General features: G+C 46.6%; 2 protein-coding genes across 2 annotated transcripts in view; both read left to right on the forward strand.

The window, feature by feature from the left end:
- Aox1 (aldehyde oxidase 1) overlaps window positions 1-1529 on the forward strand; it is a 70349-nt gene extending 68820 nt beyond the window's left edge. Inside the window, exons 34-35 of the mRNA XM_051153853.1 lie at window positions 346-513; window positions 1415-1529. Of these exons, the coding sequence (XP_051009810.1) occupies window positions 346-513; window positions 1415-1465 (219 nt within the window). The 3' untranslated portion in view covers window positions 1466-1529. The remainder of the gene's footprint in view (window positions 1-345; window positions 514-1414) is intronic.
- A 5101-nt stretch (window positions 1530-6630) lies between these two features.
- The window catches only part of LOC127196295 (aldehyde oxidase 3), an 88725-nt gene continuing 68767 nt past the window's right edge, over window positions 6631-26588 (forward strand). Inside the window, exons 1-7 of the mRNA XM_051153854.1 lie at window positions 6631-6744; window positions 8271-8328; window positions 14201-14297; window positions 15148-15256; window positions 17260-17386; window positions 21839-21900; window positions 24297-24377. Coding sequence (XP_051009811.1) covers window positions 6691-6744; window positions 8271-8328; window positions 14201-14297; window positions 15148-15256; window positions 17260-17386; window positions 21839-21900; window positions 24297-24377 — 588 coding nt within the window. The 5' untranslated portion in view covers window positions 6631-6690. The remainder of the gene's footprint in view (window positions 6745-8270; window positions 8329-14200; window positions 14298-15147; window positions 15257-17259; window positions 17387-21838; window positions 21901-24296; window positions 24378-26588) is intronic.

Consider the following 26588-nt stretch of genomic DNA (forward strand, 5'->3'; position numbering starts at 1 on the left):
GAGTATTCTAACTATAAAATGCCCTAGCAACATGGTAGAATGCCTCAAATATTCCCAGTCTCAGAGCCTACTATGAGCTATCAGATTCCATTCGATTTTTTTACATTACATAATTACCTTCATGCTTGCTCCATTTGGAATCATTTTTTCAGCTAGAATTCTAAGTAGGAGAATATTAAGATCCACGGTTAAGTTACTGTTTCAACAACAATGTACTTATGGTGGCCTATAGGCTATGTATGTACATAATTAATATGCACTGTGTGTATACATATGCACATCTGTTCAGAGACGGGGGGAGGTGTCCAGTTTGTGTCATAATCTACATGGCTCATTTCTCTCAAGGGTCTGGGAGAGTCTGGCGTGTTCCTGGGATGTTCAGTGTTTTTTGCCATCCACGATGCCGTGAGTGCGGCGCGGCAGGAGAGAGGCATCTCTGGTCCACTGAGGCTTGATAGTCCACTGACTCCAGAGAGGATCAGAATGGCCTGTGAAGATAAGTTCACAAAAATGGTATGTCCCACCCAAGTGGGAAAAAAAACCTCATAAAATTCTTCATTTCTGTCCCTTGGCCTCATGGCCAAGTTTTTTTTTGTTTTTTTTTTTGTTGTTGTTGTTTTTTTTTTTTTTTTTTTTTTTAACCCACTACTGTGGTTTTTTCCATGGGGAAAAAAGAAAGCAGGAGCTCCTCAGGCCGTGTGAGCGGGGCAGAATGGCTCTTGAACTTGCCGTGTCGTTCCGACAGCCTGGCCACGCTTGGTCTCCCATGTGCTCAGTTCCGTATCGCCTGAAGGGAACAGAAGGTTCATTCTCTCAGCTTGATGTTTCCCCTTGTTTCACTCCTTTTCAAGGATATCTGAGTCAGGCCTGGGAGTTCCGGGGCTGTGGCCTGATCCTGGGACACCGCCCCCCCCCCCCCACCCCGCCAAGAATGAAGGCCACGCTGCTGTATCCCATTCCCACTGTCGCCCAAACAGGCACTGGCAATGTGTGATGGAGAGCACCTTCCCCTGGGTGACGTCCCTGCTGAGCGCACACCCCAGCATGATATCTGATCTTTGATTGTAAAGGAAGCCGGGCCACTCCGTTGCCCCTCTGGCTACAAGCTCAGTCTCCCTCTCTTACGAAGTGTCCTTTCTACCCTCCTTCCATGCAGGCTCTGCCTGGTCTGCACTAACTCACACTGGAGAAACAGACACTGGCTCCCTCAGCACATGGAGTTGAAATCTCTCCATGTCCCCACAAGATCCCCTCCAGGATGCCTCTATACATCGCATGACAGTACCCTCTGAGCTCCCATTGGCCTCGTTGACTGTGGTCGTTTTCACCTTCTTTATTTTCTGGTGTTATTTTTAACCCACGTCACAAACATTTTTCTAAGTTATAAGCATCCAAATTTGTTCTTTCCTTTCAGATTCCAAGAGATGAACCTGGATCCTATGTTCCTTGGAATGTGCCTGTGTGAGTCAAATGCAAACTTCTGGAGGAACTGGCCCAATGCCTCTGCAGAATGCGCACGTGTGCCCCCCTGTCTCTCTGCTCTAAGATGCTGAATTGAAAGCTGATTGCACAGCCCAGAATCATCCGCTACACTGCTTTACATGAAGCTGATTTGAAAGTTTCTCCTCAGGATAGTCCAGACATTACCTGAGCAATTATAAATAAAATTCCAAATTGCACAAATATTACATTGTTTGCCCTGGGGTGGCTTCATTCATTATTCTCTCTCTGCATCCATCCAGCTAACTAGACTATATGACAGCTTGTCTAAGGTTCACTTTTAGTTTGTAGGCACCATCAAAAGTTATAACTATCTAACAAATGATGATTTTTTTATAAATAATGTCTTTCCTGTTGTGAATTTTTAATTTAGTTTCTTCATTTGTCCCTGAGAGCCATTACCCCACTTTTCTTTATCGTAACAGATACAGGACCCATATCTAAACAGTCTCTGGGGCCAAAGGAATCAGGAGGAGATGGATAAATGACAAAGGCGGCAGCAACATTTACCTACTCAGGAGGGTGAGGCAGGAGGGTCTAGAATCCAAGGCCAAGCTGGGCTACATAGCAAGACCCTGTCCCAACAAAATAAGGGCTAAAGATACAGTTGGCAGTAGAGTGCTTGTCTCGTGTGGACAAGGCCCTTGGTTCATTTGCAGCACAGGAACAACGAAAACAAGGAGAAACCCATAAAAGAGAAGAAGATATTTGCAAATATATGACAACAGTCTCATGTTAATAAAGGTGTTTATGTGGCCAATCAGCACACAAGAAAATGCTCAGCCTTGTTTGCCCTTGAGAAATGTAGGCCAAAGCCACAGTGAGGCGCGGTTCACATGCACTGTGATGGCTGTAACTAAAACGATGGACAATGGATGTGGAAGGATGTGGAGAAACTAGTGTCCCTATCCACTGCTGGAAGGATGAGCACGGTCCAGCCACGGGGGAACAGCTGGACAGGTAAGAAGTTAAGCAGACTTTCCACATGACTGTTGAAACGTCTTCACAGAAAAAAATCTACACTCAAACACTCAGAGCATTTTTCACAATGCCTAAAAGATGGGAAAATGTTCTGCCAACCAATAACAGTTGATAAATAATATGCGGCACATTCATAAAACTGAATTCACTTGGTCCTTCATGGACTAAACACCGGGATTTCAAGTGCTTCAAGAACACGCACTGATAGGCACTACAGCACATGTGAACGTTGAAAACATTATGCGACTGAGTGAAAACACACAGAAAGAACATACATATTCTATCTCCACAAAAGGTCTCAAGTTGACCATCTCAAAGATGAAGTGGATAAGTGGTTGCCAGGGGCTGAGGGGACAGAGGGACTGGGGAGTGCCTGCTCATCGCATGGAGTCTCCATTGATGGTGGTTTATACATGAAAAGCGGCTGGACCATGTGCTTCCTCTCTCTATTTCTTTGGCTGCTGTTACTGCAAGCCACCTTCATTTGCACACACACACACACACCCACTATTGCTATAATATCTTCTTGGCTTTCTTGCATTCATTTTTGCTTCCCTTCCACATCATTCTCCACATTGAAGCCAAAGATTTGTATGAACTTATGGATACACATCTTCCTGTATACTGCACACATACATAGGCATGCATGCGCACGCAATGCCCTCGCCTAACAACCTTCAAAGGAGTCCCACTCACCTCATCAGAGTCTTAGCCTGAATCCTTAAGGGGCATGTGTACATCGTTTGAGTTAGCCCCTGTCTAACTGTCCAACCTTGTCTCAGGGTCCCTCTTCTGTCACGGGTCACCCCCAGCCCACCCCTTACTCACCCTTTACTTGGGGCGGGCGCTGACTCTATCTTAGAAAATACTCTCATTTCCAGCTCTTCCTGTGTCTGACCGACTGCCACTCTGCAGTGTTTCTTGCCAGGATGCAAGTCATAAGACGTGGAAGCCCCACGAGGCAGCCAGGCAGGGCAGAAGTAGAGCACCCAGAGTGAAGGACAGGTGGGAGGGAAAGGAGGAGGCAAACACAGAAACAAGCACCCAGACCCCAGCTTCACCTCAAACCTGCCTTCCACATCGGCACCTCTCCCTCAGCTCACCCCTAGAGCTGTGGAGTGGAGTGGGACCTCTCTGGTGACAGGCTGAGCTTGGTTCACAGGCTGGTTGGCAGCAGATGTGGGTACAGATGGGAGAGCATGCATGTGCCACAGTCTCTAGCAGTTGGAAGGGACACATTTCCCCAGTGGACACAGTTTTAGACACTGCATCTGCTTATCCCCTTCTTCTGGAAAAGGCAAGTGTCCCGAGACTAGAATAATCATGGAGTAACAGATGTTTTGGCCAGATGTTCAGAGCATAAGAAGAGACAGATAGGGGAGGGCAGACAAGAGGTGTGTAAGCGGGTGAGAGTGAGCCTGATGTGTGAAGACTTTTATATCACTGGTGCCTTAGTTGTGTTTCTATTGCCGTGATAAAAAACATCATGATCAAGGCAACTTAGAAAAGAAAGCTTTTAATTTGGAGCTCATGGCTTCCGAGGACAGCAGAGCCCATGGCCATCATGGCAGATTGCATGGCAACAGCCAGAGAGACACAGCCTTGGAGCAGTAACTGAGAGTATACATGTTGAGACAACAGCCGAGAGGCAGAGAGAGAGCTAACTGGGAATGGTGTGGTCTTCTTAATCCTCAACACCCACTCCCAGTGATGGCCCACCTCCTCCAACGAGGCCACACCTCCTCCAACGAGGCCACGCCTCCTCCAACAAGGCCACACCTCCTCCAACAAGGCCACACCTCCTCCAACAAGGCCACACCTCCTAATCCTTCCCAAACAGTTCTGCCAACTGAAAACAAGCATTAAAATATATGAGTCTAGGGAGGCCATTTTCATTCAAACCACCACAACAGGTTGACACCCAGACGAAAGCTTCCATGATGGAAAAGTTACCAAGGAAAAAATAAAAGAAACGACATGGCCTCTCTCCTCCTCCGTTATGCCCCTGCTGGCACAGGGTGACACAGGTTGTGACACCTGTCACTATTCCAAGCACTCACATTTACATACTTCATCCTATGGTCCCATGAAACGCCGTGTCGGACAGAATCTACCTCAGAGTGTGAGTGTGGAGCTCACACAAATCACTCCTGCTCTGTGCTGGAATGCCTGGCCGAAGTGCCGGGTAGGAAGTCCCACCTCCCGGGATGCAGATGTGTGATATGAAAGACTCTATGCAGCTTTCTGCTTCGCTGACAGTAGGCTAGCTGAAAAGAGTTAGGTATTTACGGATTAACAACCAGCCGTCGTGGGTTGTAAATTTCTCCAGATAAGATGATAGAAATCAAAGGTCACAAAAACAAATAGGAAATATTCACTACCTATATCGCAAGTGGATAACCTCACGTTAGAAGAGAAAAGCCAGCTGACTATGAACTGCCCTCAGATGCGGGAGAAAGGGACATTTGGTGACAGTGTGGTGGAGATGGGAAAGGCACACCCTGTCAGATGTTGGGGATCTGGTTTATGAAGGAATTAGTTGCCTCCAGAAAATACGTACTTCCAGCTGTGAGAGTCTGCTCAACAGAAACTCTTACCCAATACCTTTCCCACTGTCACGTGACCTATTCTAGTACCAACCCCAAACCCCCTTCCTTAAAACTTTGTTTTCTCCTGTTGTTCCTTTTCTGGCCTCTACTCTCTCTCTCTCTCTCTCTTTCTCTCTCTCCCCTTCTCTCTCTCTCTCTCTCTCTCTCTCTCTCTCTCTCTCTCTCTCTCTCTCCCCTTTCTCTCTCTCTCTCTCTCTCTCTCTCTCTCTCTCTCTCTCACACACACACACACACACACACACGTGTATGAAGATTAGATGCAAGCCAACATGAGAGAAAACACCTGTTAGACAAATGAGGGATTGGTCAGCCAAAGCAAGATATGCAGGAAATGCCATAGGGAAACCTTTTACTCTGTATCCTAATTTTAAAATAAAAATTGACAAGAATTAAAAACCAGAAACAAACAAAAAACCAAAAGCAGAATTAAACAACAAAAACCTTGCTCAAAATAAAAGGAAGGTGAAAAGAGAGAGAGAGAGAGAGAGAGAGAGAGGAAACGGGGAGGTGGGGAGGTAGAAGGCTGGCTCTAAATATGCAAAAATAAAGCTCAAAAAAAATCAAAATAGATAAATAAATAAATAAATAAAGCTCAATTTCCACTGCAGCAGATTTTATTTTTGAGCTGGAGTTGCAGGAGTTGTATGTTGCCTGTGAAAGCAGCTAGTGTTCTAGACTGCTGAGCTCTCTCCCTCCTGCCCTGTAGGATAGCTGTAATTGGAAAGCTGAAAACAATTCACAATGTAAATAGACAGATAGCTGCCAAATGTGGTTGACAGTAACATTAACTGGGTGCTCACCAGCTGAAGCTGCTGTTTTAAGCACTTACCCCGCACTGGCTCCTTTAATCCTAACAAGGAACACCTTGAGGAACACAGCATAATTTTGCCCAACTGAGGCACAGAAAGCCAAAGTAAGTTGGGAAGGAAAAAAAAAGCAACTTTTTGAAGTCACGTTAACAGTCCATTTTTACCTTTTAGAAACTAACAGAAATATTAAGAAAGTAACAAAAATCATGCCTGTAGGCATTTCTATGTGTTCATAAGTCCCTTCTAAAATTTCCGCAGCACACAAGAGTCTGGTTGGTAACCATCAGCCCAGAGGCATTTTACTTTGTTGCTTCTCACATTTGTATCATTTCTCAAAGCGTTCTTTTCATAGCTTAAAAGCAGCATCGGCTAACAAATACACTTAGTGCCAAGACACGGAGCTGAGAGCAGCGATAGCAGCTTTGGCATCGGCTCCATTTCAACTACTGCTTGTTCTTGTTGGAAAAAAAATAAAATTCTTTGCAGGGGCTTTCACCTGGGGCAAGGAGGAGTGTGCCCTGAGTATGTGCTGGGCCAGGAAGGAACTTTCCAGAGTGGTTTAAGGAAAGAGGAAAAAGGAAATAGCAGAGGACAGTAGTGAAGAAAGCTTGGGGGCGTTGATGGGGCCGGGCTGGGTGGGAGGAGTCCCCTGACAAAACCCCGGAGCAGACCCAGTCCTATGGGGCTCTTCATTCTCCTGCTGAGCACAACGGTTCTCCTGAGAGGTGGACTTGGGGACAGGAGCTTTAGGCACAACTGCCCAGAGTCGCATAGGCGACTGTCGTCAAGTAATGTCTCATTCCAAGGAGTCAGATGAACTTATTTTCTTTGTGAATGGAAAAAAAGTAAGTGCTCTATGCTGTAATTAATAAATGTACAAAAGAAACGCTGGTAGAGGCAATCTGTTATTAGCTTTGCCAAAAAGAAGGGCTGGGGGTGGGGGAACCATGCTTCTTAGGGGACAAAGAAGGGAGGAAGAGAGGGGCTAATGATGTGTTGGGGCTCATGGGGAAAGTGCAGTTTTGTGTGTCCAGATCAAGCCTCATCAGTTTGCATTAGGCACCCAGCTTCCCTGCAAGGAACCCTGTAACTCTTTCTTCCTCCTCACTTCCTCTTCCAGCTCAGACTCAAACTTCTGTGCCACCCAAGCACTGCTTTTACAAGTATGCACACACACACACACACACACACACACACACACACACACACACACACACGTGCGCGCGCACATCCAGAGTCCAAGGTCTTTAGGCCATTTGCAAATGATTGTAAAACCTTTGGACGAGACAGCCAGAAGTGAACTGCTAAGTTAACACTTTACTCCTTTAAGAGTCTTGAGATTGGATTCACGCCTGTAATCCCAGAACTGGAGGAGGTTGGAGGCCCACTTAGTCTGCAGAGTGAGTTTTGGGACATAAAGGGCTATATAATGAGGCTCCTGTCTCAAAGGTAAATAAGTAAATAAGCAAGCAAATAGGCAAATGAGGGAGGGGTCTTGACTCACTTAAGAGAACGAGCTGAGACCATCTTCTCATCTCTCTGTCTTGGGCTCTGGAGACAAGACCTAAAATGGCTGCAGCACACTCTTTGCATGTATACCTAATGTCTCTGACAGTTGTGTGTGGTGCAAAATCCAGCACCCTATGTTTTCAGCACTGTTGGCACAAAGGGAAAGGGCAGTCAAAGTTCAAGCTGGGCTTATGGTATTGTGTGCTCTGTGTTGTGTGCACTGTGGAGGCTCAGGGTGATTACACAATGTACCCAAGATCATCGCTTGGCTAAGGAATACTGCGGAGACCTTGGCTTTCACCTCTGGGCTCCTTTCACGGCTCTGTGACTGCTTCCTGTGGGGGGAGGAGGTAGCCGTTCTTCTAGAACACCAGTGCTAAAGGGAGTGGTTGGGGTTTTGCCCGAATGTTTTCCTGGGTCTGCTGAAGGAATGCTGTTTGTCGCTGCTGCCAACGTTCCTTGTTTACGTAACTTTTCAAAGTCAGGTGGAGAACTCAGATCAAAGGGGGAAAACCGTAGGTGGTAATAAGAATTAGAACTCTGTTTATTATAATTTAGGAATGTAAGGCTTTTTTAAACTATGGCTCTTCCATTTTTAATGATTTTTTTTTAATTATTTTCTTGGACCCATATTGTATTAGGATTCAAATATATCCTTGCTGTTGCTCTGAAACAGAGTTAAACATGTTCCTGCCAAATGTGACCAACTACAGTAGAGGATTATATAATTTCAAAATTGCAAAGAGTTCTATTTAATTGAGTCAGGCGAAGCAAGATCAACAAATATGTTCTAAATCATTCTTACTACTTAGAAGGCAAAACGGAAACTGCCTCAACTTGTGTCATTCTTTCCTCTGTACAGGTCATTGAGAGGAATGCAGACCCTGAGGTTAACTTACTGTTCTACTTGAGAAAAGTCAGTATCCTTTTGCTTGCTTGTGAAAAATGAAACAAAATGCCCAGCTCTGGGGACCTTGATGTCTCCCCTGCATTCACCAGGGTGTCTCCCCTGTATTCCCAGAGCTTTTTCTACCACGTTTCGTTGAGAATGTTTTCCTTGTGTGTAGCAACGGAGCTACTTTAGGTCGCCTGCCTTGTACATGGCACTGGACATGCCAGTCGTTCTGAAGCTGTGCCAGCTCCAGGAGCCCCTGGGGGTTACTGATTACAATGTGAAGTTCAGAAGCAGGAAAGAGGGCTCAGTGGGGACAGTGCTGGTGCAAGAGTGAGAACCAGAAATCGCAAGAAGCCTGGCATGGCAGTGCATATCCGTTAACACAATGCTCTTCCAGCAAGGTGGGCAGGGGAGGGGAGTTAAAGGAGTAGAGTCTCTGAAAGTTCACAGGCTAGCTGGGTTTAGTAGTCCTGCAGTGAACAAGAGACCGGTTCAAGATAAGGTGAATGCTCACAGCTTACGTGTCCCTCTGACCTTCCTACATATATACCAAGGCACTTGCGTTCTCCTGCACACATACATATTACACAGAGAGAAATTTGTTGTTTTGTTTTGTTTTGGAGACAGGGTTTCTCTGTGTAGCCCTGGCTGTCCTGGAACTCACTCTGTAAACCAGGCTGGCCTCGAACTCACAGAGATCCACCTGCCTCTGCCTGCCAACTGCTGGGATTAAAGATGTGCACCACCACCACCTAGCCAGAGAGAAAAATGTAAGAGTATGGATTTCTCTAGCCCTGCTTCCAAGAACCCAGAACTATTCTGAGGGAGGGGGGGGTCCTCTCTTATTTGGCTAGTCTGTCCTTTGGAGGTGAATTTGACTGGGTCCCAGACTTCGATCTCTAGGTAACTACAAGTATTCATCTCCTTGTCTTGGGCAAGTTTAGAAACTTTCTCATCTCTACCTGTCCCCAAGGAGTATGGGAACATCCAAGTAGAAACTGACATACTTTGATGAAATTTGCTGTGAGATTGTATGCTTTAATTGCCAAGAAATTTTGAAAAATGTTCTTAGAAACCAAATGAAAGGGGCTATGCATGTGCACCCTAACTAGCAGGGCACTCTTACGAATGACAGTGGCGAATGCCCAAAGAGATCAGTGCCGAGGACAGCACTCTCAAGAGTGATGGTGGACACTGTGACAACCCAAGTGTTTAAGTTATGTTCTATTCCTTATGTCTCTGGAGCACACAGTTTTCTGAGGAGCATTTCCCAGTCCAGGTGATTGACAGGCCCATTTGGATTAACCATTGAGGGAGATATGCCTTTGTTCCTTATCAGAAAGCTACAGAAGATTCTTATAGTCTTCCTGTTAGTTCACAAAAATCACATTTTTCCCAAATGGGCCAGAGCTACAACACAAATTGATTTATTATTGATTTATTGATTTATTTGCCAGAAATCATACAACAGAGCAGGTTAAAATTGCCTGGCTTATACTAGGGATGCAGGTCAATAGGTATAATTCAGACAGAGTGGAGTCAAAGCCTTGGGTTCAGTTGCTAGTACCACATATAAACGAACATGCCGGTAACACCTGCACTCACGACGTGGAGGCAGGAGAATCAGAAGTTGAACATTACCTGAGACCCTTTCTAAAAACAAGAAAGAAAAAGCCTGCACTTTGCCAGGAGGAAGTAGCCTTCCGTGGATGGACCTCAACAAAGCCTGCTCTCTCCTCCCACCTGGCCTTCATCTGCTCTCTCCTCCCACCTGGCCTTCATCTGCTCTGTCCTCCCACCTGGCCTTCGTCTGCTCTGTCCTCCCACCTGGTCTTCATCTGCTCTGTCCTCCCACCTGGTCTTCATCTGCTCTGTCCTTCCACCTGGCCTTCGTCTGCTCTGTCCTCCCACTTGGCTTTCGTCTACTCTGTCCTCCCACCTGGTCTTCATCTGCTCTGTCCTCCCATCTGGCCTTCATCTGCTCTGTCCTCCCACCTGGCCTTCATCTGCTCTGTCCTCCCACCTGGCCTTCATCTGCTCTCTCCTCCCACCTGGTCTACATCTGTTCTCTCCTCCCACCTGGTCTTCATCTGCTCTGTCCTCCCACCTGGCCTTCATCTGCTCTGTCCTCCCACCTGGCCTTCGTCTGCTCTCTCCTCCCACCTGGTCTTCATCTGCTCTGTCCTCCCATCTGGCTTCATCTGCTCTGTCCTCCCACCTGGCCTTCATCTGCTCTGTCCTCCCACCTGGTCTTCATCTGCTCTGTCCTCCCACCTGGCCTTCATCTGCTCTGTCCTCCCACCTGGCCTTCGTCTGCTCTGTCCTCCCACCTGGCCTTCATCTGCTCTGTCCTCCCACCTGGCCTTCGTCTGCTCTGTCCTCCCACCTGGCCTTCATCTGCTCTGTCCTCCCACCTGGCCTTCATCTGCTCTGTCCTCCCACCTGGTCTTCATCTGCTCTGTCCTCCCATCTGACCTTTATCTGCTCTGTCCTCCCACCTGGCCTTCATCTGCTCTGTCCTCCCACCTGGTCTTCATCTGCTCTGTCCTCCCATCTGGCCTTTATCTGCTCTGTCCTCCCACCTGGCCTTCGTCTGCTCTGTCCTCCCACCTGGTCTTCATCTGCTCTGTCCTCCCATCTGGCCTTCATCTGCTCTGTCCTCCCACCTGGCCTTCATCTGCTCTGTCCTCCCCCTGGCCTTCATCTGCTCTCTCCTCCCACCTGGTCTACATCTGTTCTCTCCTCTCACCTGGTCTTCATCTGCTCTGTCCTCCCACCTGGCCTTCATCTGCCCTCTCCTCCCACCTGGCTTTCATCTGCTCTGTCCTCCCACCTGGTCTACATCTGTTCTCTCCTCCCACCTGGTCTTCATCTGCTCTGTCCTCCCACCTGGCCTTCATCTGCTCTCTCCTCCCACCTGGCCTTCATCTGCTCTCTCCTCCCACCTGGTCTACATCTGTTCTCTCCTCCCACCTGGTCTTCATCTGCTCTGTCCTCCCACCTGGCCTTCATCTGCTCTCTCCTCCCACCTGGCCTTCATCTGCTCTGTCCTCCCACCTGGTCTTCATCTGCTCTGTCCTCCCACCTGGTCTTCATCTGCTCTGTCCTCCCATCTGGCCTTCATCTGCTCTGTCCTCCCACCTGGCCTTCATCTGCTCTCTCCTCCCACCTGGCCTTCATCTGCTCTCTCCTCCCACCTGGCCTTCATCTGCTCTCTCCTCCCACCTGGCCTTCATCTGCTCTCTTCTTCTCCAGTTCCCCTTTCCTGTGCTATTTTACATCTTAAAGAAGAGTTGTAAGGCTTTCCTCGTTTTTTACACAGAATGCATCAAACCTAAGGTGGGGCAATCGAGACACTTCCCCTTCCTGAAAAATTGCTGTGCTAGCAGGGCTGTAGTAAATGAGTCCAAACTTGCTCATGAGAGGTGAATCTTTCCTTGACGACCTTGAAGCATGCTTATTTTTGTTGGCATATATTCATTATATGTAAAAATGGGTTTATGATATCTTCACACATATATAACATATTTGAGTCACCCATTACCCTCTCTTCTGCTCCTCCCATTCTTTTTTTTTTTTTTTTAAGGATTTTATTTATTTATTATGTATACAATGCTCTGCCTGCATGTACACCTGCAGGCCAGAAGAGGGCACCAGATCTCATTTATAGATGGCTGTGAGCCACCATGTGGTTGCTGGGAATTGAACTCAGGACCTCTGGAAGAGCAGGCAGTGCTCTTAACCTCTGAGCCATCTCTCCAGCCCCACTCCTCCCACTTGTATGACCCTGGGAGTTTTAATAAGGTTGCTTACAGAACCATGGGTGTGAGTATTCTACCCAAACTTGGACACTATACTAGTTGTTTCGCTCTTGAAGAAAATACCACTTCCTCTCTTATCAACCATTAACTATCTATAAATACTCAGAAGTATGGTGCCTCATGAGGCATCCCTCCCCCAATTATAGAATATTGATGCAATCGTCCCACTCTAGTACAGGTCTTAGCAGGCAGACACAGCTGCTCTGACTTCAAGAGTTCAATGACCACATTATGCCCAGAAGACAGGCTCTTCCATAATATTCCCTGAGTCTAGGGGGCAGGAGGTGATATAGATGTCCAACTTGTGGCTGAGTATTCAACAGTCAGTTATTTTCATTACTTTGACCAAGCATAAGTCTCTACAGTTACTGCTGCCCACTGGAGGGGGAAAAAAAAAGAAGCAGCAGCATTTTGGACCAAATCAGACAACAATATTAATCTAGGAGCAGGAGCAAAGTTATTTAGAAGGCAATTTGACAAGTACATCAAATCCATTTGGCAAAACAACAGTAACTTCCGTACTGTAGCCTGTGGCCTTCACTGTCACAAACTTTTGACAGTGGGCCTCGTAAGCAGTTCGTTACTCCTAGAACAGCCTTGCCACTTTTGGACAAGTGGACACATCTTGCCTGATAAGTTCATAGTGTTGTAGGAAAAAAAAAAAGTTCACAGCTGAATCAAAATATAAATGACGGTTCTCCCCACGTACCCTGCCCAGCAGCAACCAGGACTATGAAAGGCTTGGTGGTTTCTAACTCATTGCTGTGACAGCAATGAGACTCCACTCTCTGCCCTCCCCAGGGTCAACTCGAGTGAGATGAAAGCTTTAAGTACCCTGTGTCAGATAACTCCAAATGTATGTGCCCTCCCCGGTTGCGCTGGAGATGCTCCTCCATTCTCAAGGACTGGGATGCTTTTTTAGTTGTTTGCCCCTCCTGACTTGGTGCAATTAAAGGGATAGCACTGACGTAACACCGAAGATGGAGTATTTCAAAGTGGGACTGATCAGGACATCAAAGTGCTGGAGTGGGGGCAGAGGACTCGGCCTTGCTGATCTGGAGGCCCATGAATGTGACTCCTTGCCCCGCAGCAGTGACTGCTGTCTCGTGAGATGTTGCGTTCTGATTTACACTGAGCACTAGTCATTTCTTGGGTGAGCGAGGTACTTCAAGACCTAGATATACTGTAGTGACTGATTCTCCAGAAGCACTTAAGAGATCTCTGGTGTGGGTATGTCTGTGGGTGTGGGTGTGGGTGGGACCCTTCTCTGGTGTCCAGGCCCGCCGGACAATCAACCGAGACCCACGGACCCCTAGGGAGAGAATGGGGGACAAGAGACGCAAGGAACGGACAGCAAGTCAAAAAGATCTGATCAAGCTGAAAAAATTTTATTTTTCTTAAGCTTCTTATAAGCACAAGGCAGGATATTGGGTGGGGGCAGAGGGGGAACTAGGGTGAAAGCAAGGTCAGCCCCCTGCTGCTGCATACCGCACAATGTTCCCTTCATGGTCAGGTGGCCCTGCGCTGGCAGTTTCCTAGAAGCGTGGGACAGCGAGACTGGGCGCTAACTTAGGTGAAACAGATCTATGTCTGGTTATTGAGGAAGCTAAAGACAGGAGGTCTCCTGGAGAGTTCTCCAAGAGGTCACCGAAAGGGAGGGAGCAGGAGAGGTTTTGTCAAGCAGAACACAGGAGGTCCAAATGGCCATATTTGCTGAAAGCACCCTCATCACTCTGGAAGTGGGGATCCTTGTCTGTATGAAATAGGGAAAGCCAATGCAAGCACGCCTGCATTCAGTTCTCTGCTTCCCAACTGTGACTATCACATGAGTGTCTTCCTCAAGTTCCTGATGTCCTGACTTCCCCACCGTAGCGGTTGTACCTTAAACTATGGGGCAAAATAAACCTTTCTTGCCCTTAAGTTGTTTTTGTCCGAGTATTTTTTTTTTTTAATCCCTGCAACGGGAAGAGAAAGCATATATATCCATCCTGACGTCATTCTTGCCATTTGTGAAAATTTTATGATAAGAACTGAACGTTCAAGTTCGTCTTTCTTCCTTAAGCATAACACTTCCAGTCCGACTCACAGGGACAAAGTATAGCTGTGGAGGAGGTGACTGCGGTGCCTGTACCGTGATGATCTCAAGATACCACCCCGTCTCCGAAAAGATCAGGTACCTTTCCTCTACTAGTAGGCCTGTGGCTGACTCCCACGCTGACTCCCCATGGGATTTGTTGCTACCGTTGCATTTCACTCCACAAAGGAATCTGGGGTATCCTCAGTTATATGAGCTGGAGCTCAAGCAAACAACCTATAGGTTACCGTTTGGAGAATGTGGCACCGAGTCGGTCCGGTCCCAGCAACACTGGCGCTGCACTTTACAAGTGATGGAAACTGAGGGTCTCAGGGACTTTGTACTTTCACCATAGCCATTGAACTAATGGGCATTAGATCATGAGCCCCGAGTCTACTGGTCTGTAAAGCCAAGGTTCTTCAGATAAGTGCCACCTAGGAGTGCTGTGAAAGCCTGCTTTCTTCTACCTATTAAGTTACTTTTCCCCTAAGCACAGAGGAGCAGGTAAGGCTAATTGCATGCACAGGACTTCCACTGTGGTGGAAATACTACATGTCTCACCTTACAGGTCACCTCACTTAACTTCCTTCCAAGCCTTTCAGGCTTTTTCTAGAACTACACACAACCCATATTGTTCAAAGGAGAAACAGGCCCTTATAAAATTGCTTTCACAACTGACAGAATGAAATGAGTACATCAACCAAGACTATTTCAACCCCTGCTCTTAATAAGATAATTTGGGGGGGGGAGATAATAACTTTATCAGTTACAACATTTATTTTTAGGCAGATACATAAATCTGAAATTACTTATTTTGATGATTTAATTTTAACATGTACTCAATTACCTGCATGTCAAAGTAATTATAATCCTGTGAATGCAATTTTTCCCTCAGTACTTACTGTTGTTTCTATGAATTCTTTCTGACCTCACTACATAAACTTTGAAGTCATTTCTCTGTCGCTGCCTGCCTGGTCCCCATCTGCTCTCTCCATGGGGCTGCTGTCACTACAGTTGAAGGCATTGGAAGCACCAAAACCCGGATTCACCCTGTCCAGGTAAGGGCGTGTCCGAGTTATTATTATCTTTAACCATAACTTGACACAAACTAGAACTATCTGGCTAGAGAATCTCAGCTGAGGAGTTGTCCAGATCAGGTTAGTCTGAGTGTGCCTGAAGGGGATAGCCTTTATAAATGATGTAGGAAGGCTTAGCCCTCAGTGGGCAGCACCATTCCTTAAGCAGCGGCTTCTGAACTGGGTAAGGAAGCTAGCTAAGGCTTGAGCCTGCGGGACAGGCAGCAAGCAGGACCCTCCACAGGTCTTACCACACTTCTTTGGTTGCAATTCTTTGAATTGAGTTCCCTGGTCAGAAGTGATAAATCCTACATAGAAGAGCAAATAGGCCTCCTTCAGTGATAAGCTGTGACCTAGAATTGTAATAACTCCCTTTCCTCTCAAAAGCTGCTTTTTGTCAGGTATTTGACATAGGGACAGAAATGAAGCTGGGACGCAGGATTACGTGGCTTCTCTGGTTGTTCAGACCTTGGCTCGTGGCTTTAGAGAACAGAAGTGGTAACGGGAAGGCTCTGTCCCCTTTACTGAGAGAAACACTACTTTTTTTCTTCTGAATTTCTTTTTCCTTCCAAGGCTTTCTTTATTGCCACTTGAAGTTTATTTTGTTTCCATAAACATGTGGAGGGGAGCCTGAAGTAAGTGATTGGTAGACTGAGTGGCTTTCTCCATCTCACAGCCTGAGAGACCCTACCCCCAGCCCCACCCCCTTGTTTTCTGGGAATATTTGGGTTCTACCTCAAAGACTACAAAGAAAAAGACTCTTAAATTTTTCTTGTTTTGGATGAGAAAAAATGAGATAAGCTGGAATGTATATTCTGTGTTTGGTTGTGTGGGTAGCCAGCCATGTCGCTAATTCTAGCCAGAAAAAAAAATTTTGTGTGTGTGTGTCCAACACGTTTGCATTTAGCATGTGTGACATAGTAGTCTTCTGTCAAGATTGTGTAGCCCCAAAATTAAGTTATAAAATCTTCGAGGACAAAGATTTTGTCTTTAGCCTTTAAAAAGTACCTTCCTGCACCACAAGAAATTGTAAGCGATAAAGGCTATCTATGAGCAGGGTTGAGGAAATGGTTCAACCAATAAAGTGCTTGCCTCCCAGGCTTGAGGACCTGGGTTCTAGCCCCAGCACTCCTGTAAAAAAGCTAGATACATTGGTATTCACGTGTAATCCCAGAACTAGGGAGGTGGAGACAGGAAGATCCCTGGAGCTGCCTGGACTGCTACTCTAGCTAACTTCATGAGATCTGGCTTCAGTGAGAAAGCCTAAGTCAAATAATAACATGGTGGACAATTGAGGATGACATGTTCATCTCTGTCCTCCACACACACATATGCATCTGCACACATGCACGCTCACACACACACACTTCTTTTTCAAGAGATGGTAAGTAGGTAAGATGGTAAGGTGAAATGGGAATTAGGCCAAGTCACAGCCTAATTGTCCCTCTGCCTCAAAAAAAACCTTCCCATGCACAGATGGACATGTCAGTCTCAGGGCCAAGTTTTTATAGGGTCTTTTAAGTCATGTACCAAACCTTTCTTAGTAAAAATATCCGAATGTGAACAAAACTTCAGGTAATTACCAAAGCTATACCAAAAGGAAAAAAGTAGAAAAGATAGATTTCCTTTCACCAAGATAGTCCTTGACAGTAAATTTCCAGTTTAAATTACTTTGTGTGGTTGAGGGTAGACAGGTTGCCTGTGTGGTAGCAGAATGAGGAGATAATAAAATAAACCAGCCCGATGCCTGTGGTCTTGCTGCCTCTGAACTGTGCCTTGATGTGAGGCACTGAGTTCACACACAGAACTCCCTTTCCCAGTTCCATCCCCCCAACCCCTCCCCCAGCATTGTAAATATGAACAATCTCAGCATTGTTGGTTGCTGTGTGACAGCCGCAAACCTGCCTGTGGTTGGACCAAAGAAAAGACTTTACTTCACTTCTGAGGACTTCGCACCCTGGAGTCCTTGTGCGCTTCATTTTTAGGAACGGATCGCCAAAGGCCATGGTACCCAGTGCGGGTTCTGCACCCCGGGCATGGTGATGAGCATCTACACGCTCCTGAGGAGCCACCCAGAACCCTCCATGGAACAGATCATGGAAACCTTGAGCGGTAAGTCTCTAGTTGGCTTCTTAAAACATAGGATAACAAGGCATCCGGCAGCAGGGATGCTGGAGCCTTCCCGGGCCCAGAATGCCAAAGCACTTGGCATAGGTGTGTGTGTGCTGATCCTTATGAGCTCTGCTTCTTAATCAGTGTAGGTAGAACCAAACCGTTCATCCCCATTGAGCAGGAGAGCAGACTGAGGCCACTAGGAGAAGAAAGTCAGGTACATCCTCCATGGTACCATTGCATGCCCAGTGACATATCATCTTGTGACTTTAATGTGCTCCATATCAGCATGCCATGTGCTCGCTGACATAGTCACTGTGTGGGAGTCACTGATGTAACTTCAAAGCTATTGAGAGACGGTGTTTGGAAATGTAAAGGCGCTGAGGTCTTTTAACTATGCAGTTGGAGCTAATCAAGAAGTGGCGACCTTGTGGCTTGATTTTGCTTTTTTGCTGAGGCGGTCTTGCTGTCGCACTTGTTATTCGAGTATAACTGGTGCTCTTGAAATCACGGACTCTCAGGAACCGAGGAGGAAAATGCAGTGACTCAGAAACGCGCTTGCCATTGAAGTGTCTTGAGACTTCAAAGTGTAATTTCTCCTTCTTTGTCCTCTTGGGAAATTTGATTCTTCTCAAGTCTTATATGCTCATCCCATCCTGTCAAGACAGTTTAATTTCTCTACTTTTGCAAACCTGGTGCACACTGCCTTCTGTCCTTATGCAAGTCATGGGCTAAGCTATTGAATAGAATAAGCCAAGCAGGGCTTTATGGTGAGATTAATCAACATCATTAACACTGAACTGTTGTTTAATTGTGTCTTGTGCATTTACATTTTCTGTCCTTGCTACAGAGCAGCCCAAACTTGTCAAATGCCCTGTGAAAATTCTATGCGCTGTGTTTGTGGCATTAAGCAGATCAACCCTAGAATCCCTGCGCCCCCCCCCCCCTCCACACACACACACAGAGAGAAGACAGGGTTTCTCTGTGTAGCCTTGGCAGTCCTGGACTCAATTTGTAGACCAGGCTGGCCTCAAACTCACAGCAATCCTCCTGCCTCTGCCACCCAAGTGCTGGGATTACAGGTGTGGGCCACTGAGCCCAGCCCCACCCTAGAATTCTTATTTCAAAAGAGAAGGCTGCCTTTCTTAAGTCCCTGGTCTGCTTTTAGAGACCGCTGCTCCTAGGCTCTGTTATCACACATACCCCTTTCAGAACAGATCTAGAGAACTGACCTAGAGTCCACCTCATCTCAGACCCATCTAAAAACAAACAAACAAACACAGGTCAAGGTCAAGAACCTGTGTGCAGTGTTCTAGAACCACTTTAGTTTATTGTTACATCTCACGGAGATGACTGCTTATTCTGTCACAAGCTCACCTCGCCATGAGACACACTTCACTGATCCACCTGACATCTTGAACAAATGTAAATGGGACCACAAGCCCTCTTACATCTCGTGTGTTTCGGGCTTCAAGGCTTTTCGAACAACATTCAATTGATGCTTAGGTACCAGGTATTTCTGTTGGGAGAAATTTGTGAGTGATTCTGAGAGCGGGTCTCCTGTGGCTTCTCTCTGACATCTCTTAGCATTACTCTGTCTTCACAGTGCAACGTGTGGTGGTCTCTTTGATAGGTGGTTGTTGGCGATACTATTTCCTCCAAAATCTATCTCAGCCTCATGTCTCGTCAACAAGACACTGCTTGGTACCACATTTTTTTCGTTTTCTTCTTTGCCTTACGACTTTTGGCTTCTCTTATCTCATTTCTGGTTTTGCTGAGGAGAAGGAGAATCTGATCACAGCCCTCCTTCCTCGCTTCTTGTCACATCCAATTACACCCTCTAAACCCCACAGCAGAACTCTTCCTCTGCTTTTATCCCACGCTTCCATCTGTGGTTTTTTGACCAGTGAGGAGGCTCTGGCATTGTGCTATACTTTTTTTTTATTTAATTAATTTATTCAGATTACAACTCAATTGCCGTCCCATCACTTGTATCTTCCCATTTCTTCCTCCCTCCTGCTTTCACCCTATTCCCCTCCCCTAGGTCTATGACCACGGGGGACCTCCTCCCCCACTGGTCATATGTGCTGTACTTTTTAAAATAACCTTTCCACAACTACTGCCCTGAAGAACAGCAAGCACCCTTCACCTTCAGAGACCCTGTCCCCAATACCTGCTGTTGTCATGTCATAGTCTTTATGGTTAGCTTGACAGCCTTGCCTGGTACTGGTTCCACTGACTCTTAGGACCCTCAAGGTGTCTTTCTCCCTGTGCCCCCATTTAGCAGAGGTAGGCCCTCCCAAACTTAGGTCTCTAAAGGATGCTTTCTCAGCGGTGGCTTCCCCTGTTCCAATTTCTCCGAAGAGTGTTCTGTCCATACCTTGCATTGGGCCCATGTGGTCCACCCACTCCAGTAGTCAGATGCTGGCCCAACTGGAAGGAAGATTTTGATGGTATGAAGGGTTTCCACATGAGAGCTCCAGGGGATGCTGAAAGAAAATGTTCAGGCAGAGCCCCGAGTTAAAGGGGAAGGGGGGTTCATCAAGAAAGAAGTCTTGGCTTTTTGCTAATACTGATGGATTATAAGCAGAGTTTAAAAGTCTCGGACAGCTAAGAATCAGAGAGTTAAAACAGCAAGTTAGGAAAGGGGCCAGTCAGTCAGGACAGTTCTCTTCAGGAGGCAACATGGGGCGTGTGGGGTACAAAACCAAGAGGCCATCTCTCGCTAAGTTCTCACTCTAATGCTCTGGATCCCCTTGCATTCTGTGACTTCTTAGATGTCCACTCAAATATGTAGTTGGCGGTCCTAGGGCCCCTGCTTCCTTGGCTAGTTTTTATTTTGTAATGTTGCCACATATTTTACTGAGTGCCATCTCTCAAGGTGTTGGAGGTTCCTGCTAGAGCTCCAAAGTTCTTTGTGTCAAAACTGAAAGTCGTCTTCTGTAGGCCTACTGTCCATGCTCCGACATCTAGAGCCCACCACAACAGCTAACTTCTTGAATATTTTCTGTGCACTATACACTATTCCACAATAAGTACTACGTTGCCAATTATGGGGGCAGGAGAGGGGAAGGAACCTGAAGTACAAAGATCTTAAACCTAGTGAGGGGAGGAGGACAGAGTTGGACCTTGTGACTGCTGAACTGCTGATGAAGCCATGCCTTTACCACTTTGTCTGAATTTGCTTACAAGTCTTTTTATTATTATTATTATTATTATTATTATTATTATTATTATTATTATTATTATTATTATTATTATTATTATTATTTTCTCCTTCAAAAATTACAAAGACTCTCTTTACCATCATTCTCCCCGCTGGCATTATCAGTACCCTCATTGGCTTCACTTGCTTGAGGGAAGTTTATGTGTGTTTCGAGTCATCTTTCTTCTTCTGATTTCATCGCCTGCCCTTCTGTAAGCCTTAACAACCACCTGCTGTGTGATGTGCAGTGCATCTGTGGGCCTCAGCCTTGGGGGGTGGGGGTGGGGGGGATCAGTGCATGAGTGCTTCCAGCGGAGAGATTCGTTCTAATGAAGGAGTCAGTGTGAAAAACAGAACAGAGCAGAAAGGCCATCATAGTCTGCACCTATGAGTTCATCTGATAACATCAAGAGCCAATGTTCTAAAGAGACTCGGGAATACTGACGGTGCAGGGACATCCTGCTAAGATGCGGGCGCCATGCCTTTAGACATGCCTTTCCCATCTCTGTGCGAGATGATCCCTCTGCATCTGGCCCAGTCCCTCTGATAGTATGAGATAGGTTAACGCCATCTACTGGTCCTCGAGAACTTGCAAAGCTCCGTGATCTCACCTGCTCAACCATCTGACAAGTTATTCCGCCACTGTTGTGGAACGCTGGTGGGACATGGGCTGTTTGGCTGGGCCAAGGACTCACAGAACAAGTAAGCCTGGAGCAGCAGCATCCACAGCAGGTCTCTGGCTTCCTGATCCCACAAGACAATTTGGAGAGAGGCAATGACGCCTGTGTGTGGGATAGGTTATGTTCAAGGAAGAACTCAAGTCTTATCTAATGGGTGCTAAGCACCCTAGAAAGTGGTGTTTCTTTGTTTTACTAGAAGCTCTCTTTTCTATAATGAGCCCATTTTTCCTTTCTTTATATAAATATCCTAGAAAACACTGTGGGCCCGCGAGTGCAAGTTCACAAGCTGTGCATATGTCTCTGTCACATTTCTCGTAGTGGTTTTCTCTGACTGTGTCCTTTCTTGTCACTGAGTTTCTGCTCTGTGCCTCTCTTCAAAGTGTGGACCCCACAAATAGATCCAGAATAATGTCCAAGAATATGTGTGAAATCTAGAAAGACTCCCAGGAGTTTCAAACAATTGGCGGGAGAGGTGTCATGGGTGCAGAGAGGCTCGGTATAAATGAGAGAGATACAGCCAGCCCAGAGAAACGGCCTTGGAGTTGAAACTGTATTTCATTCACCCAGGTAACTTATGCCGCTGCACTGGATACAGAGCCATTGTGGAGAGTGTGAAAAGTTTCGGCCCTGTGAGTGTGAAATGATAGACGGCTGCTGAGCCATCACTATCCCCCCCTGCACCCGCCCCTTCCTAGCCACCCCCCTCACACGCACACCAGATGGGCTCCCAGGAAAGTAAAATACTGTGTTTTAAAGAAAAATGATTTTCTGGTTTTGCCCATCTCAGTAAGCATAACTGGATTTTTTTTTTTTTTTTTTCAGAAATACAGACAGGTAGGACCATAACGGCTCTTTTCTGAAGCCGAACTTTGGAAATGGCATATTCTTAGTGAAAATGGATTAGGCCATTCTAACATCCTGCTTCATGCTGAAGAAAAACTGATAAAAGTCTGTTGCTCAGGCTGTCGCTTCCACAGCACTTTTGGCTGAGACATGGCCAGAGTGAAACATTTCCATCAAGTGAATGTCCCTCTTTCCTCTGAATGTGAGTCCATCTGGGATTAATACTGATGGGAGATGGGAAAGAGAGGAGGAGCAGGTCCCATCCTTCACATTAGGTGCCATCAATTGGAAGTAGGACCTGCAACATTCACAGAGCATCAGCTCCAGATACCCTCTGTAGCAGCCGCTGCTCCACGGACCAATCCCGATGCAGAGAGGCAGGGCCTTCCACACCAAGCAACCGTCCAACCCTCCAGACAGCTGCTGGATGCTCTGTGCTTTAACCCAGTTAGTTCTGACACTAACTATTCAGAGTTACTGTCACAATCTACATGACTGACTTCTCACTAAGTGCTGGTCTGGGCCTTTGGCATTTCTGACCCACTGACTAAAAGTCAGTAGTTCCTATGACCTCACCTCCTCAGCTGCAATAATTTGCCAGGATAGTCAGCATAACTTAGGAAACACTGCTTATGCTTATTATAAAGGCTGTTATAAAGGGAACAGGTGACGGCTGGATGAATTGGCACGTTGGGGAGCATTCAGAAAGAGCTCCCTGTCTGTGGACTTGAGGTCTATCATTCTCTTAGCACAGGGGTGCTCCACCAGGCCAAAGGCTCAGAAATTCTCAGGTTCAAAGAGTTCTTGTATACTTTCAACTTATATAGTGTGTGAGTACATGTGTATGGCACGTGTGTGGAGGTCAGAGAACAGCTTGTGACGTTGGGCCTCTCTTTCCTCCTCTACCCAAGTTCCAGGGATTGAATTCAGGTTGCCTGGGTTGCCCAGAAAGAACTTTACCCGCTGCCTCATCTCACCAGCCCCCAGAAGTTCTTATAACTGCATTTGTTGCACATATGTGCAAACCTAGCACGCAAGAGGTGGGCCAAGGCAGAATAACTGCCAGTTCAAAACCAGTCTGGCTACACACTGAGTTCGGGGGTTGTGTAAGCTACAAGTAAGACCTTGTCTCGTCTTTAAAAGATCTTTAAAGCACCCGCTACCCAGTCCTTCACACCCAGCCCATCCTCCCACTGAGCCAGGTTAACAGGCTGCACGTTGAAACCCACGTGGATTGTTGGCCCATTGGCCCCATTCCGAGACTCTACAGGAGTGGGTGTAGGTTCAGCAATATAGAGGATTCGTCAGTGGAATCCAGTCCCTGCATCTCGGTGACAACCCCAAGGATATCAGAAGCGTTAGGTCCCCCAGGTGTCTCACTCCTCTCTGGGACAACCTGCCTCCCACTCTTCTCTCTGGAGAGGTTCTTGGAAGATTAACAGTTTCTCTGGGCACAACATCTGGGCAAGGACAGATAAATCAGAAAATTGCAGTTACTATTAATAATTAGAGAGAATATGACGTTACATTGAGTGAAACGTAAGCGAACGTCACATCAGAATGCATAGCCTCAAATTCTGATCCCACAATGCTCTAGCTGTATAATTTGGTAAATGACGTAACTTTCCTGAGCCCTTGTTTCCGTGTCTGTGAGGTAGAACAGTGACTAAAATAATTAAAACAACAGGTCTACAAAGCGTCATGCTGAGCACACACTCTTGGCTCAGCCATACCTAGACCACAACTAATAGAGTCCACCGCTACTGCGTCTTCATCTGTTTTCTGCCACTGTAGCAGAATGCTACACACTAGACAAGTTCCTGTGGACAGACATCTATTGAGTCCCAGTCCTGGAGGCAAGGGCATTCAAGATCCAGGCATTCCATGCAGCAAGGGCTCTCTTGCTGTGTTCTAGCTTGGCAGAAGTTACTGAGATGGTAGAAGAGGTTTGAGGTTGAAAGGGAAGCAAAGGGGGGGAGGCGGTCCTAACTTGTCCTTTAACTGGGAATCTTCTCTGGCTACACTGCCATGAATCCATCCTTGGGTGAAAACTCCTAACACACTCGCAGTCGGGATGAGTTCTGGAGCAACGCACCCCATATGATCATTAGAACCACCCTCATGCCCTCTGGATTTTTACAGCTCTGAGCCTCTCTGATTTCACCGTTCATGGTCTTCACAGAGTTCGTCTTGCTGCCAGATGAATGGGAGATGGAAATGTTGCTTGGATGAAGACAAAAATGAGCCGAAGAAAAGAGCCAGTGTGAGTTTTCCTTTTCTCCCCTCATTTCCTTCCGTCTTCTTATCAGTGCATCCCACCCAAGTAAGTCAGAGGTTCTTTGTGTCTCAGGAAAGAGCAGAGGGTCTAAACCAACTGTCTCTCTTCTGCGCTTTCCACCTTTCTTTCCTTCCACCGACCTTGGTCGCTGCCAAAAGGAGTCCACCCTGGAAAGCGGCCTTGCAATTGGGCTGCACTGAGTAGTCAAGATAGAACAAAAGTGAGAGGCTGTCTTTGGAAAGAAAGGGGCTGCCTCAAGCCCAGCCTGGTGCCCTCCTCACTCCAGTCCAGCATCTTCTTCCACATAAGTGGATAAGCACTGAAGGAACTGAGGAGTGTATTGTTCGTGGAGTCCCAAGTGGACCGATGAACACACACAGTTGCTTATTAAATGTCTGATTTTCTTAAGGACTAAGGTTCAGAATTACCCTGTTAGCCGACTGTAGCAAGCAATGGGATTTGTGTGTTGAGGGCATTCGATTTCTATTTTCATACTTTCTGACTGAGCGCTTTCACTGTCAGAAATCCACTCTAGAGATAGATCAAATATGTGTTATGGACAAAGATATGCACCACAGTGTGATTTCTAGCCAGGATTAGAGCTAACCTGAATGCCTAGCAACTGGGGATCACTTAAGACTATCTTAACATAACCATTGCATTGGAGCTTATACTAACTTGGAGTCTATTCTGTAACCTTTAAAGAATTTCAAAATAAAAATGAATTGTTTCGAGTGAAGCAATTTAAAAATTGAGATTTTTGACGCCATTAAATATTCTCAGCATATGCAAGATAAGTACATATACACAGAGTGAAATTACAAGTGGAAAAATGGACATACTAGCAGTTGCTTCTGCACCAGGCTATTATGAAGCTGCTTTGTTTCTGTAGACTTTTCAATGGTTCAACATGAGTTTATTATAATTTGCACATGCACACACACACATATATACACACACGCGCGTTTAAACAAAAAGAAATCCCCATGGATGTCAGAGTAGTTCCATTAAAAACACAATTTCCTCTAAAAGTCAACTTCACTTGATTTCTAGGCTAGAGAGAGGGGAGAGAAAGAAATCTGAGAGAGTAATGTAGGCTCTTTACCCAACAGCCACCAAATGTTCCTGCACACCCGTGACAGAGGTCGGGCCTGCCACTGACGTCTGTGGGCCCAAAGCAGAAACATGACATGAACAGCCGGGTTCTCATCCCTCTGTGGCCAACTCTGTCCCCACACCGCTGGCATGCCAGACTGCATGCCTGCCCCGCTCCCCCAGTGACACTCCCTTAGCCACTACCCAGCTGTCTCTCCTTCGATGAGAAAGTCCTGGAGCAGAGGCCTATGTGGATCCTGGAAGTGGATTTGGGGCTTCTGGGTAGGAGAATCCTGAGGTTCTGGTGCCAAAAGCCTGTGGCTAACACACAAGCAGGCTGCTGGCTGTGACTGGGAGGTCCCCACTCTGCAATCTCCTTGCACCCCTGTTGAGGGACTTGGTGAGAGAGGACCAGATCAGGGACTCATCTGTAGACCGAGGATAGGTGGGAATGAGCTTCTTGAAGCCACATTTGGTGGCTTCCCATACCAGTAAAAGACAAATGAGGGCACACTGCAGGGTGTCAGCTCTGATGGCTGGCAACTCACCAAGGAATCCCAGTCTCTCTTGGTAGTGTGACTCCTGACACCATCAACTTCTTTTAGTCCAACCTTAACTACTCATGTTAACTCTCAGCCACAATTCCACACGGTAAGATATGCAAGCTATAGGCTGGCTACAAAGGAGGTCATTAAAGAGGCTACAGATCCGGGAGGGTGGGCTTATCGATAGCAGCAGCTACAGGTGCAGAGCACCATTGCAGAAGGTTGGGTCAGCTAGTAAGAACCCAATTAGGGAGCAGCTGGAGGTGGATCCAAGCCAGGTTCAAGATAAGTAGAGGCCAGGTGGAGGGACTGACAGCAAAGTTGGGAGTCCAAGGAGAAGGCCAGTCAAGCCATGGGGACTATGCTGAACTAGAGCTCTGGGGACAGTCAAGAGCTCTCTACATGTCCAGTCTCTTGATGCACACACACACTGGTCCAATAACAGACCAGTCGCAGAGCCCTCATTTTAAGTGACCCCAGAGAGGGGGCTGTGTTGTTTGCTGGTCTAGTGTGTTTGATGAGTTCTTCTTAGGCCTGGCTTTCCTGACATGGTTTT

The sequence above is a fragment of the Acomys russatus genome, chromosome 12 (assembly GCF_903995435.1).
Source record: "Acomys russatus chromosome 12, mAcoRus1.1, whole genome shotgun sequence".
In the NCBI taxonomy this organism is placed as follows: Eukaryota; Metazoa; Chordata; class Mammalia; order Rodentia; family Muridae; genus Acomys; species Acomys russatus.